The sequence below is a fragment of the Plasmodium cynomolgi genome, chromosome 4, assembly GCF_000321355.1.
Source record: "Plasmodium cynomolgi strain B DNA, chromosome 4, whole genome shotgun sequence".
In the NCBI taxonomy this organism is placed as follows: domain Eukaryota; phylum Apicomplexa; class Aconoidasida; order Haemosporida; family Plasmodiidae; genus Plasmodium; species Plasmodium cynomolgi.
This window is the reverse complement of record NC_020408.1, coordinates 454,942-469,010: the sequence shown is the minus strand read 5'-3', so window position 1 is coordinate 469,010 and position 14,069 is coordinate 454,942. Positions and strand designations below refer to the sequence as shown.

Sequence of the window (14,069 nt, the reverse complement as noted above, 5' to 3'; positions counted from 1 at the left end):
TTTTCCTTCACTCTCTTCCTCCCGTTTACTGGGGATCAGAGATACCTACGCGATGCCAATGTGACGTTAATTTGACAATGCGCCTGTGATAATTCGGCCTGCGTCTGTGTAATTTTCCCGCATCATCGTTCAGCAGCGCATTGGGGGATTTCCAATCCGTTGTCCACCCCTCCCCCCCAACACACACAGAGACAGACAGTGGGCGCTCCATTAGACACTCAATTGGGCACTCCATTAGACACTCCATTAGACACTCAATTGGACACTCAATTGGACACCCACTCGGACACCCACTCGGACACGCTCCGCCATAACCGCCGCTCACCACCCCATGTGTCACCCTCCGCGCGTCATAAATGGGGAAGCTCGCTAAGTTAAAAAGGGTCCTTCTTCTGCTCCCTCTTATCCACATCATCCTTGCGCAAAATAATGAAGCACAGGTGGGAGTCACCTGCAGGGAAAAGGTACGTCCCCCTGGTTGGATAAGCGGTGGAGAGGGCGACGGTGGCAACGAGGGAAGCTACGAACAAATCCAGCAGGGAAGCTACGAAGGAATCCACGACGGGAGGTGCGTCAGCCGAAATGCTGATCCACATGTGTTAGGGAGAAACCCCTCCGGAGGCACAACCAACGGGAGGTTTCCCCCCAAAGGAGTGCACTACGGTGAGAGGAACGACTCAAATGGGAACCACCCACTTTTACTTCCCCTCAAAAGTGAAGACAGGAGATGGGACCTGAAATTGTATCACCTTGGAAATTTCCCATTTGGGGAAGACTCAGCTGGAAGAAAGTATAACCCAAGTGGTGCCATAAAAATGGTAACAAATCACCTGCATGGTCAGGTAAAAAATTGGAACAACAATGTAGCAAGCATTGCGCATGAATTGTTCGGAGTGTCCCGCGTGGGGAAGTTCTCCACGAGGAGGGTGAGCAGACATTTGGCAGAAGACGACGAGGATGACGAAGAAGACGACGGGGAGGAGGAGGAGCAGCAGGAGGAGGAGCAGCAGGAGGAGGAGCAGCAGGAGGAGCAGAATCAGCATCAGCAGCAGAAGAATGGTGATGGGGAGGAGGGGCCCCCCAAGGGAAAGGACGAAAGTTACCAAATCAAAGGAATGGACTTAGAGGAGGAGGAGGAGGAGGATGAGGATGAGGGTTTTTTACTCCCGTTGGCGGCCGATTCAGATATTTCGGGTGGGGCCTTTGACGAAGTGGATGGAGATTTCGAGACGACAATAAAAGAAAATGGAGAGGAATTAAAAGACAGTGACCCAGCAGTTGAAACCTTTGCATCTAGCAACACGAATAAAGAGTACGTGTGTGATTTTATGGAACATATATCGCTGAAAGATACGACGAAAAAGGTAGTGATTTGCGAAATGAAGATCCAAGAACCGCTGGTCAAAGTAAAGGTTGTTTGTCCAACGAAATCATCAGATATTATAAAATATGGTACGATGGAGTACGTCCCGAAGAAAGCTCCATACGTTACTTTGGTGAACCAAAATGAAGGTAAAAAGAATCCGAAAGACTCGTTAAAGGAAAAAAAGCTAGCTGATCTCATTCCCGGGGTTATCATAACTACAGAAATTGGCGAAAAGGAAAACGAATTAGAAAAGGGTATCATTGAATTTATCCTACCTCCAGTAGTGAAAGAAAAAAAAAAAATTTATTACATATGTGACAATAGTGAGCCATCTCATGGAGTCGGTAACAGTGGAGGGAGAGGAGTTGTCTCCATTTCGATAGAACCATATGGTACATCCGTTAAAGGATGCAACTACACGGGAATGAAAAAAAAATTCTTCACTTATGATTATGAAGAAGGTAAAGACATGAAACACCCGTGTGTGTTTCAACTAAACGCTGGAGAAATAGGAGGTATCATGTTTCCTAAGGAAACCAAATCGACTAGCTGTTTCGATAAAATGATTCCGCACTCACCAAATGAAAAATGGGACAAGAAAAAAAAAAGTCTCAATGAGGTCATAAACGGGGCAGTTATTTACAATAAAGACTTCAAAGCGAAATATTTCAACGTCAAATACTTCAGCATTCCGAAGAGTTTCCGAGAAGCAATCCATCTATTCTGTCACATCGAGTTAAAGGAGGGTGATAAAAAACACATGGTTTATATCAGCATCAACCAGGAACTCAACCTCTCCGTGTTCGACCTGTATGAGTCATTCTCTAATGTGAAAAAGGTAATACAAGTTGCAAAGCAGACAGAAGAAAAGAAAGAATACACATGTGATTTTACAGACCAGCTAGACAAGAAAGAAGATCCGAATGAAAAAAAAATTATCATCTGTAGGAAGAGATTAACCGAATTTGATACCTTCCATATGAAGTGTGGGATCAATAAGGAGAAGTATAAGAACCTAGAAATGATCCCAAAAATGCTCAAGGAAGAAAAGAAAAAAAAAAACGTCCTAAAGGTGCAACTAGATGCACAGTACGAGTTATTTAAAAAATATTTTCTCTTTCACGATAAGTATGCCAAGTATCTCCCTCATTATCCCTCCTTGCTATCATTTCCTCTAAACCGAGTGGCCAAACTAGAATTGAAAAAGAACCCCATCTTCAAGAATCATAAAGATTATTCCTACTTTGATGAAGTGACATCTACATCTGACGGGTTCGTAAAACTACTCTCCTACTTAGATGCACAAGACCCCGTCGTTCTAAGTGAGCAAATTGCTAACATAACAATAACTGATGAACAATCGACGGAAGATATTTTCGACTTGAAATTTCAAATACCTGCCTACATTGACACGAACGAATCATTGTATTTACTCATGGGATGTAACAACACAAAGGATGGAGGTAACCTAGGTATCGTCGAGTTGGTCTTATCAAAGAACGAACACATTGTTAAGGGATGTAACTTTTCCGACGCAAAAATGGAACACTTCACGAATAACGTGGGTTCTACAGGGGCTAAGTGTAATATTACAGCTTACCCAAATGACCTAGTTGGGTTTAACTGCTCCAAGAAGAACCTGTTAGCGTCCGGAGAAGAGGATGGATCCGATGAAACCAACGTAGACATAGAACCAGAAGGATGCTTCACAAAAGTGTATAGCAATTTGCAAAAGACTGACATCGTTAGTATCCTACCAGGAGTTTTACTCTACTCAAATGGGAAGAAAAATTCCACGTCATTTATTAAAATACCTCCAGTTTTACTTACATCTGATTTTAAGTTTTCCTGCAAATGCAAATTAGAATCTGTGGAAAACGAAATAGAGGTTCATGTTCTTCGGGAGAGAGATAGTAAAGAGCTAAATATCGTACAGTTGAAGCAGGAAGCAACTACTACCGTGAAGGAGAAGAAGAAGAAGAAGGACGAAGGGGAGGATGAAAAAATCTACATGTGTCCAAATAAGACCCTCATTGAACCCAAACTGGAAAAGCTAGATGATCGTTATGTGCAAAATATATGCCAAGTAGATGTGAAAGAGATGAACAGCTACGTTGAACTCTTCTGCCCCCCTAAAGATTTCACCATCCACCAAAATATCAACATGTACTACACCACGGTGAAGCCAACCAAAGAAGAAAATAAAAAGATGCTTGACCAGGCGGCACTAGACAAACTCATTCCCCACGCAGAGATGCTCCACAAAACGAGAAACATCCATCCTCTGCAAAGTAGTACAAATGGTAAAGAAATGGCAAAGGTGGATCTCTCTCATATCTATTTATTCTTCCCCTACTATGTGAAGGATGATGTAGAATTCAACATAATGTGTGATAATAGCAACACGTTCTTTGAGGAGAAGAAGGGAGGCTTGCTGACTTACCAGATTAAGATTCCCAAGAGGAGTGAAAAAATCAAAGGCTGTGATTTCACTTCCAACAAATCGGATATCTTCCTAAATGATGCTACAGAAAATAACTGCTTGATAGATGCCATGCCGAAAGATATAATCGGGTTCGTCTGTCCCCCAGACACAGTCAAAATAACTAGCTGCTTCAAAGATGCAGTGGTTGATAATAGCCTTGCCAATATATCGGAAACGCTTGAGCTCACGGATAACATAGCAAACCATACACATAGCCACAAATTTAGTTATATCGAAATACCAAGCGTTGTTAGTAAAGACCTGTCGTTCAAATGCATATGTGTGAATCTGAAGAAGGACTACCTGTTGAAGTCTCCACCAAGTGCTCAGCTTCTAGATGTCATTTATCAGAAACTTAACATAAAGAAAGGAGAGAGTTACAACAAAGGAGATCCAAAAAATAAATTTCTCATGAGTAATCTACAGCTATACCTGTCTCACAAGAAAAACAAAGCGATTAGTATTTTCCAGAAGGTAGATGCACTGAACCCATCTGAGGAAGATGCGAACCCAGAACAGATAATCCAACAAGTAGCCGATGCAGAAACGTATGATGAAATGATGGGTTCTTCCCTTTCACAAATACGAGACAATCACATCGCTGGAGAGGACTACTCTGTGTATGCTACTCTAAGTGATGATTCCTTAGAACAAATCATAATAAAAGAAATATCATCGCTGAACGAATCTGATTTTAAGCTCTACACATTGAAGGTCAATTTGAAAGCACCCAAGTTGCTAAAACCGAAGAAGGTTAAAGAAAATGAGTATTTGTGTGACTTTTCAAAAAAGAGCTTAATCGTACCTGAACCTTTAACAGAGGAGTCCCCACCAGATATCCACTGCTATAGTGCACTAAAACCACTCGACACGTTATATGTTAAATGTCCAACGGAGAAAGCAGCTTACGAAATTGCAAAGGGAAAAATAGGAGAAGATGATGAAGAGGAGGAGAAGGGAATCATTACTCTCCTGGATGTTGATTCTGCAGATGTAGATGTAGAAGATTCTACTTCTACTCCTTTGGATGATCCCTCTTTTGTTAAATTTTTTGATAAAATTAGTATGAAACCAAGTGATTTTTTTCAGAAAATTTTGAACGAAGAAGGAGATAAGGAAGAAGATATAGATAGAGTCTTACCAGGTGCAATGTATACATCTATGAAGGTGTTGAAGAAAAAGGATCCGTTTACTTCCTACGCTGCTGTGATTATACCACCTAGTGTATCTCGAAACACATTTTTTAAAGTACAATGCAATAATAATGAATACAAAGAGGGAACAAAAAATGGAGGATACAAGGGAATCATCCATTTGGATATCTCTAGGAGTGAAAAAAAAACGATAGGATGTGATTTCACCTCTGAAAGTAGCAGTATCTTAACTAAAGGAATTTCCCTTCCTAGTGGACAGACAAAAGAATGCGAAGTAGAGATCACGAAGAATGACGTCTTCGGGGTTAGATGCAGTAATGATTCTACTTTTGATCCGGTGAAGTGCTTTCACGAGATTTATGATAAAAATGGGGAGAAGAAACAAATCGTAGAACTCATCCCAGATGTTAAGATATTCAATCTACCCAACTCGAAGACCAAGGTTTCTTATGGAAAGGTCCCATTAGATTATGTAAATAAGATAAATTTTTCCTGTTCTTGTACCAAACCGGATGGAAGCACAAAAGGAACCATCAAAGTGGTGGTGAACAAAGAAGAATCATCACTAGAAGATATGAAACTCACAGATGCTGTGAAACACAATAAGGTGAACTTTTGTAACTTTTTCGATGATGAAGCGCTTACTTTTAAGGAAAACGCAGATAAAATTGTTCAATGTAAGGTAGATGCAGAACTGTTTTCCGAGGTAGTAGTAATTCTACCTAAGATGGGTAGTACCAGTGACGAATCGGACTACAAAAACTTGTCAGTTAGTCCATCGCTAGCTGAAGGAGAAGACATCAAAGTTATCACAGATGAGAAAACGCAAGTACCCCTAAGCACTGCTCTAAAGGGAGTATATGGAAATAGAGTCTTTTCCTTCGAGAAAAATTCTAAAAAGGGAATCGGGTTCAGCTTCTTTATCCCTCCCACGTTTGAGAATAAGAACTTCAAATTAGTGATTAACCAAACGGGGGTCCTCCTCACCACCACCAAGCAGAGAGGGATCATTTTCATCATAGTTAGGAAAAACATGGAACCTGGTTCTGTAAAGATGTGTGATTTTACATCTAGTGAATATTCCCTAGCCGAGTTAGACCAATCCAATAACGAAAAGGTGTGCAATGTGAAGATAGCCAAGGGAGACGTGTTCGGCATTACCTGTCCCAAGGGGTTCTACCTCTACCCGGAGGCCTGCTTCTCCAACGTTACTCTGGATTACTACAAGGGAGAGCTTCACCTAGAAGAAGAGGCAGAAGCAGACGGTGAGCAAATAAACTTCGCCGAGAGAACCAAAACGAATATGCGAATAAAAGATTTGCTACATCTACTCGGGGACGAGGACACCGAAATGGCTGACTTGCAAAACTTTTCAGAATTTTCCAACATCACCGAAATGCTCAATTTTGAGACATTCCATGTGGGTTCTATGCATCTAGACTTTAAAAAAAATTACACATCTGCCTATGCTAGGGTTCCAAACAGTTTTAAAAGTGCTATTAAATTTTCATGCAGCTGCTACAATCCTCACAAAAAGGTATTCGGGTCGATGGAAATCGAAACGGAGTATGCTGATTCAGAAGAGGAGCCACAAATTCAGGAAGATCTGTATGTCAGAAATAAGCTTCTCCCATTGAGAAGTAAAATTAGTATAGATGCAGATGAAGTAGAACCCATTATAGAATTAGATGCAATGGAAGATTCAGAAGCAACAGATTTAGATGGATGCAAAGAAGAAGATGGAACATGTGGTAATATGCTCTCTCATGGAATCACCTACACGTGTGACTTCTCTAAAGAATCGTTATTCACTCTCATCGAGGGAAAACTACAAAGGAACACATGTACAGTAGATGCCAGAGCGTTAGATGTAGTAACTATAAAATGCCCAGCCATAGCCAACCATGTGCACAAGGAACAAACAATCACAGAAACTAAAGAGACGGAAAAGGTGATCATCACAATAGATGAGGAACAGTATGTGACATACCAACAGGAGAAGACAAATAATAAAACGTTTTCTTTAAAAGAAATTTATGATATGGAGTACTACGGTATGACTAGCGAAGAAGTGAAAAATATGAGAATGGTAGATGCAGAATGGGATAAAAATGAGGTGTATTATCCAAAAAGGGTTATAGACAACGTAGTTGTAGCAAATAAGGTAATCAAATTGGAAGATGCACTACCAGGAGTTCTACATCTACAAAGTCAGGTAAACAACGAATTGAAGACAACCGATTTGATATCCGACGGAGTAGTCCGATTCATCGTACCACCCTATGTGAAAAACGATTTCCAATTTCATCTCTTCTGTGGTAAATCATCGGAAAAAAAACCACAAGGAAAAAATACATCCCTTGGAGTGATACGTATAAATATCTCTGCCAATAGGAAAGAAGTACAAGGATGTGATTTTATAAACGAAAAGGATGACACAGATTTAGTCATATTTACTAATAAACGAGAAAAATCTAGCGATTCTACGTGTTTAATTTCCTTCATCCCTAACACTGTTGTGGGAATCAACTGTCCAACAGGAAAACTCCTCCCAGAGAATTGCTTCCATGAGACTTACTTTGTCGCAGAGTCAGAAGCAGGAACAGTCGCTAACCAGATGAGTAACTTACCAAAAGAAAAAATCACTGATATCATTAAGGGAGCCATACCTGTGTCCAATTTTTCCAATAAAAAAAACACGTATACATATCTCATCCTCCCAAAGGATATGAAAAGCGTGGCGACGTTGAACAAGAGGTTCTACTGTACCTGTGATGAGAATGTAGTAAAAATGAAAATAGATGATATTTATTTGAAGAGAGAAAAAGACAGTCGGGTAGATAATGAAACGTGTTCTTACGATAGTGTAAAAAAAGTGACAACTTGTAATGTGGTAGAATTTATGGAGAATCTCCAACAGAAGGATAATAAAACGAATCAATACAAAGTTGAATTAGCTAGATGGGATAAACTCATTTTAAAATATCCAACAAATGAAAAGGAAAATTACGAGAAGATATTCGTCAACCCAATTAACATAAAAGATAAGGTACTCTTTAAGAGAGTCCCTACACCCATTGAAGAAGTCCTACCTGGAGCTATCACCACAACTAAATATGATTCAAGAACGAAGATTATTGAACATACGTTGAGAGTACCTCCTTACGTTTCCAAGGAGATCCATTTCTCCATGGTATTTAATAACTCTCTAAGTTCCAAATTGGTTAACTATAATTACGCTTACGGAGGTATTGTGAAAATTTTTATTCATGTTCGAGAAGGGTATAGTGAAATTAGTGGTTGTGATTTTACTGGAGAGTATAACCACCTGTTTAGTCATAACTTGGATCCTAATTTGAAGGAAAGTAAAACGTGTTCTGTCACCTTTGGGAATAATAGCTATGCTGGATTTGCTTGTCCCAAGAAATTTGAAGTCGTTCCGTACAACTGCTTTGCATCTGTATATGATAATAATGACGACATGAAAGAGAAGAAGCTTGTCGACTTGTCGGAGGAAGCTGAATCCGATTTTGTTCAGTACAACCCTCGTGGGGTCAGCTTATCATACGTGACCTTTAAGGGGGACACCAAGGGACACAGCATCTCCTGCAAGTGTGTCTCCAGTAAAGTCACCCACACCATCAACGTTACCTTCAAGCCTGACTCGGACCACTCCCTCCCCAAGACGCGCATCCGCATAAGGTACTTCGACTTGAGCAAGGCCACCTTCAGTTCGCACCTGCGCGGAGGCTGAACGGGGAAGCCCACTGCGAAGCGGTGCGGAGGGGGAGCGGTAAAGCGGTGAGGAGGAGAAGCGGCGAAACGATGAAGCGGCGAAACGATGAAGCGCCGAATCGATGAAGCGCCGAATCGATGAAGCGGCGAAGCGGAATGGAAGCCAAACCTGCTGCGGCCCTCCCCGGGGTGGAACTCCCATACGCTATGCTCCACGCAGCCCTGCGCCACCGCAACCGTAACCTCAACCAAAGCGGTGAGCGCACCCCTGCTCAGTCGACTCGCTGCCCACCAAGTGGACCCCCCGACCGTTTTAAATGACCCGCCCCTACATTTCTTGCCCGGAAAAACCCACTTAGGGGGCTTGCACATCGTAACTTCCCCTCGGGTTAATCGGTTAATCGGGTTAATCGGTTAATCGGTTAATCGGGTTAATCGGTTAATCGGTTAATAGTACTTTTTTTTTTTTGACTAGCACTTTCGCTTTGGGCTTGCCTACCTATGGGGGTGCCGCGCATTGCTCTTTGGAGCTGGGCCTAATGGTCAGCTAAGCGGTCAGCTATGTGGTCAGCTATGTGGTCAGCTATATTGCCAGCTAAGTGGTCAGCTATGTTGCCAGCTATGTTGCCAGCTTCGTGGCCTTCTTCGTGATCACCCTTTCGACCTGCGCACCGCCCCCCCGATTGGACAGAAACGCCCCACACACAAACACCCTTCCTGGGGCTTCTTTCAAAAGTGTTCATTTAGCTGTTCAGTCAAACGGTTTGGAAGGTGAGACTGCCAGGCCACTGAATAGACTCACGGGCTGCTAACCCTACGTGTTCGCACAATTGGACGTTGAGATAGTGGGACTTTGTGACAGTGGGAAGGAGATAAAGCCGCGCACGTCAATATAAATCTGCGGTGTTTGTTCTCTCCCCCCAAGTGCCCTCTCTGTTGCTGCCTCTGCCCAGGTAGAGAAAAAAAAGCAGCTTGGTCTACTTGTGCATAGGTGAGTGGATTTTGTGTTTGCATGTGGGTCTGTTCGCGCGCGGAAAAAGGAAAAAAAGGAAAAAAAAGAAGAAAAAGAAAAAAAGGAAAAGGAAAAAAAAAAAAAAACGAGATGACCATGACTATGACGGTGGAGTTGCAGAAGAAGTACATATATTTAGTGACGCATGCCAGTGCGCTCCTACATGCCACTAACCAGCCAAACGCGCGGAGGGGCGGCAAAAAAAAAGGCAACTGCAAAAATGAGAGAAATGGTTAGGGGGAAGGGACTTTTCCCCCAGTTTGACAAAGAAACCCCCCTCGGGGCAGGGGGCCTCCACGTGCACATGGAAAAAATAAAATAATATAAAAAATAAAGTAAAAAAAATCACATTAATTGCAAATTCGGAAAACAAACGGGGGGTAGACGGAGCGGAGTGAGACGCTCATGCAGAGAGGCACGGCGGGCAGGGACAAATCAGACCCGGCAGGAGCAGAGGGGAGCCAATGCAGCGGTGAAGTGGGGCCAACGAAAGGGGAGACGCGCGGCCAACGAAAGGGGAGACGAGTGACCAACGAAATGAGTGACGAGTGACCAACGAATGAGTGACGAGTGACCAACGAATGAGTGACGAGTGACCAACGAATGAGTGACGCGTGGCCAACGAAACCACCGCGCCTTTCCTCACCTCGCCTCTCCTCACCTCTCCTCACCTCTCCTCGCCTCTCCTCGCCTCACCCCCGCTAGAGATACCTGGAGCGCATGTAGTTGTTGGCCAGCTTATGCGCCAGGCGCTTGATCTCGTAGAATTTCTCATCGAAGAGGTAGTCGCGCGTGGCCTTGGCGATGATATCAAAATCGCGCACGTCCTGGCTGTCAATGTCTATGTCCCCGATGTTGGGTACGTTAAATCGGAAGTACGTATTTTCCCTGTCGGAGAGCCACTGCAGCACTTCCCGATGCGTTTCATTCGCTCTAGTTAGGAGGTGAGCCGAATTAAGTAATATTTCAAACGTGGATGCAGATTTCCCACTAGCCCCTGACTGAGTTAATTTAGTGGGCGATTTTCCTGTCCCTATAGAAACTAACGTATCTAGCTCCTCCTTAATAAAAGCTGAAAGATTTTTGTTGTTCAGTCTAGCACACTCTTCCAATGCGATGAGAGCAGGATTGCTCGCCTTCAAAGCTCCATCCACAAGGTGGATCTCTGGCTTTATATGGAACCCCAAATCTTTGATGTCCTCAGAACTAGGTCCTTTCAAATAAGTCGGGGCAGATGCAGTTGCCCAGGCAGCTAGCCATAATGGAACCTTATTGATCCCTTCGTAAGACTCTCCATTTATTGCATTATACTTATGAGTGTAGTTCCTCAGGAGGAATAACTTGTATGGGTTGTGCTTCACATCAGTTGCCGTCACGAAGCAGTAGACGTTCTTGTAGGAGGACATAAACATACTCCCTATTTTTTCCATAAATAAATCCTTCACATTATTTATGTCGTAACCTTCGAATAGGATTCCCGAGATGATGTTTCTATTTCCTTCGAATATCCTTTGCATGGTACTTGGCAAGAGATTGGTGATGTCCCTAAGTCCCATCTCTTTTAAGAGGGCCAGAGAGATCAAGCCACCTGCACTCGTTCCGCACACCATGTCGAAGCAGTCGATCAGCTTCACGTCATCGTTTCCGATCTCCTTCCTGATTTCATTTTCGATTCGGTTCAGCACGATCAGCGTGGACATGGCCAGGATGCCTCCTCCGTCCAGGGACAGTATCGACACGCTGCGGGGGGGTGGCGGTTGGTGGCGGTTAGGTAGCGGTTGGTGGCGGTTAGGTAGCGGTTGGTGGCGGTTAGGTAGCGGTTGGTGGAGACTGGGTAGCGTTTGGTGGGGACTGGGCAGCGGCTATCGGTTGCGCGCGCGCCCAAGGTGCCACCGCTCCGGGGGGGCTGCTCAACTTACGGCTTCCTAAACGGCGTGTAGGGGTCCTGCGGGATCTGGTGGTACTTCCCACAGAAAAGCAATCCGTATCGGCACTGAATAGTCATACCCAGGGACATGCACGTGCTCACATTTAAGTGCAGCATGCTATTGGCACCCTTGTTGTACAAATAAACATACTTTTTCTTCTTAGAAGAAACCCTTATCTGATTTTCATTATGAAAAGTACAAGAAAAATTTTCCGTGTTCGTTTTATTCTCTTCAAATAAAGCAGTACACTCCTTTCTCTTATTCTTCATCCTTAAATTATCATAATAATTCTTTTTCCTACTCTTTAATTTATTCATATTTTTTCTGTTTTTCCTTTCTCTTGAATCATCAAATAACATATCTGTTTGATCAAAATTATAGCTGCATATTTTATTTATTTCATCATTTAGGTTAAAGGTTTCTATTATCATTGGGTCTCTTTTCTGATTATTTTTTTCTTTTCCTTCTTCGAATTCTTCTTCGAATTCTTCCTCTCCTTCTTCGAATTCTTCTCCTTCTTCGAATTCTTCTCCTTCTTCTGCTTCATCTCCTTCCTCTGCTTCCTCTCCTTCCTCCTCCTTTTGGCTAGCTAATGGATGCTTCTTCTGCTGCGGTTTCTCTCGAGTCACCTTTTTCTTCCTCTCCTCGGCCTTCCCTTGGGTGTCCTTGTCCTCGTTCTGCGGGATCAGTTTGTAGTTCAGCTCCACTTGCATTTTGGACAGCCCGAAGTAGATGCTGTCCCATTTGCTCTGCGTGAATAGGGTGAAGGAAGTGATGGGTGAGCAATAGACGCGGTGAGCAACAGACGCGGTGAGCAACAGACGCGGAGAACACGGTAATCAGTCAGGGGGGAAGAGACGCTCCTTTTTCCCTCCCACTTACGTTGTTACTATTCTCCACATAGATGCAGTAAAACCCAGGCTTGCGCAGCTGAACGGAGTGCTTATTCTCGGTGAGCTCCCCATCGAAGATATTCAACGTGTGCTCCTTGTTCTGTGGAAATTGTAAAAAGTCACTCTGCAAGGACGCATCTATCACCTCTTGGTTAAAACATCTGATGGGTTCTACATCGAAGTAGTCATTTAAAATGGTTGAAGTTTCTGCCCTCAGTTTGCTGTATTCATTTTCTCCATTTTTTAGGTTATTATCGCTAAGTTTTTTTTTTTTTTTGTTCTTCCTCTTTTCCCTTTCGTCTGCATCGCTGTTTTCTTCGCCGCTCAGACCATGAGAGAAAATGTCAGAATACATGTAGATCCGTTCCTCCTCATCGTTCATCCTTTCGGGGGGTTAAAATGAGCTATTCGTCAGTAGGGATTTGCGAGGTTCCACTCGGTCAGGTCAGATGGGCGCGACGTCGTTTTGCTCCGCTGTGTCCACTATACTTCGCTTTGCCCTTTTGCTCCGCTGTGTCCCCTATACTCCGCTGTGTCCACTATACTCCGCTGTGTCCACTATACTCCGCTGTGTCCACTATACTCCGCTGTGTCCACTATACTCCGCTGTGTCCACTATACTCCGCTTTGCCCTTTTGCTCCACTTTGCCCCTTTTTGAAGCCTCTCTTCTGGAGGAAGCAAAACCGGACTGATCAGACCAGGCTGCGCTGCCTAGAGGCGTGACATCAGATAAACAGCGGAGACTTGCAGCGGGACTTGCAGCGGGACTTGCAGCAGAATTTGCAGCGGGACTTGCAGCGGCTCTTTCCTTTCGGAGGGGGCTATCCAGGATTTTCTCCTCTCACTGCTCACAGCTTTTGCTATCAAAACGACATCAATTGGGGGTGTCACTTTCGCTTTAGTTTCAATTTGCACTTAAATTAGGTTATATTAGGCTATTTTTATTTTTTTATTTTTCCCTTTCTCTTTGCCTTTCCTCCTTCTTTATATTATATGTTGCTTGGCGAACAGCGAGACGTGCTCCAAAGGAATACAAACAAAACTGTCATGGGGTTAACTTTCGCATCGATATGATTATACATAGTATCGGTCCAGAGGGGGGGGAAGGGTTGCAACTGCTGGCATTAATGACGAAAAAGGGGAAGAAGTCCACTCACGAGATTTCACTCTCCTGGGGAGGAAGAGACGAGCAGCCCGGTAGTTGGGAAGAAAAAGAAGACGACGAGAAAGAGGAAAAAAAAAAAAAAAAAAAAACATCAAACCGTCGGCGAAATGGAAGCAACGTGACAGCAACGTAGCAGCGATGTGACAGCAACGTAGCAGCGATGTGACAGCAACGTAGCAGCGATGTAACAGCGACGTAACAGCAACGTAGCAGCGACGTAGCAGCGACGTGACAAAAACTCAGCAGGAACGCCTCGAAGCTCGCGCAAGCAAACCTTGAAACAATTGCGAAGAATTGAAAAGAAAAAAANANANANANANATATATACTA

At 43.4% G+C, this 14,069-nt stretch overlaps 2 protein-coding genes across 2 annotated transcripts; one reads left to right on the top strand and one right to left on the bottom strand.

Moving 5' to 3' along the window:
• Nucleotides 1-356: 356 nt before the first annotated feature.
• PCYB_042090 (transmission-blocking target antigen Pcys230) lies at nt 357-8,759 on the top strand (the record flags this gene model as incomplete). The annotated part of the gene is made up of 1 exon (XM_004225360.1): nt 357-8,759. One exon carries the CDS (start codon nt 357-359, stop codon nt 8,757-8,759), a length of 8,403 nt encoding a protein of 2,800 aa, XP_004225408.1.
• Nucleotides 8,760-10,463: 1,704 nt separating this feature from the next.
• Nucleotides 10,464-12,955, bottom strand: PCYB_042080 (phospholipase A2; the record flags this gene model as incomplete). Its single annotated transcript, XM_004225359.1, has 3 exons — nt 10,464-11,492; nt 11,672-12,429; nt 12,563-12,955. Coding segments are annotated over 3 exons (2,180 nt in total), but the record flags the coding sequence as incomplete, so codon positions are not given.
• Between the last annotated feature and the right edge of the window lie 1,114 nt (nt 12,956-14,069).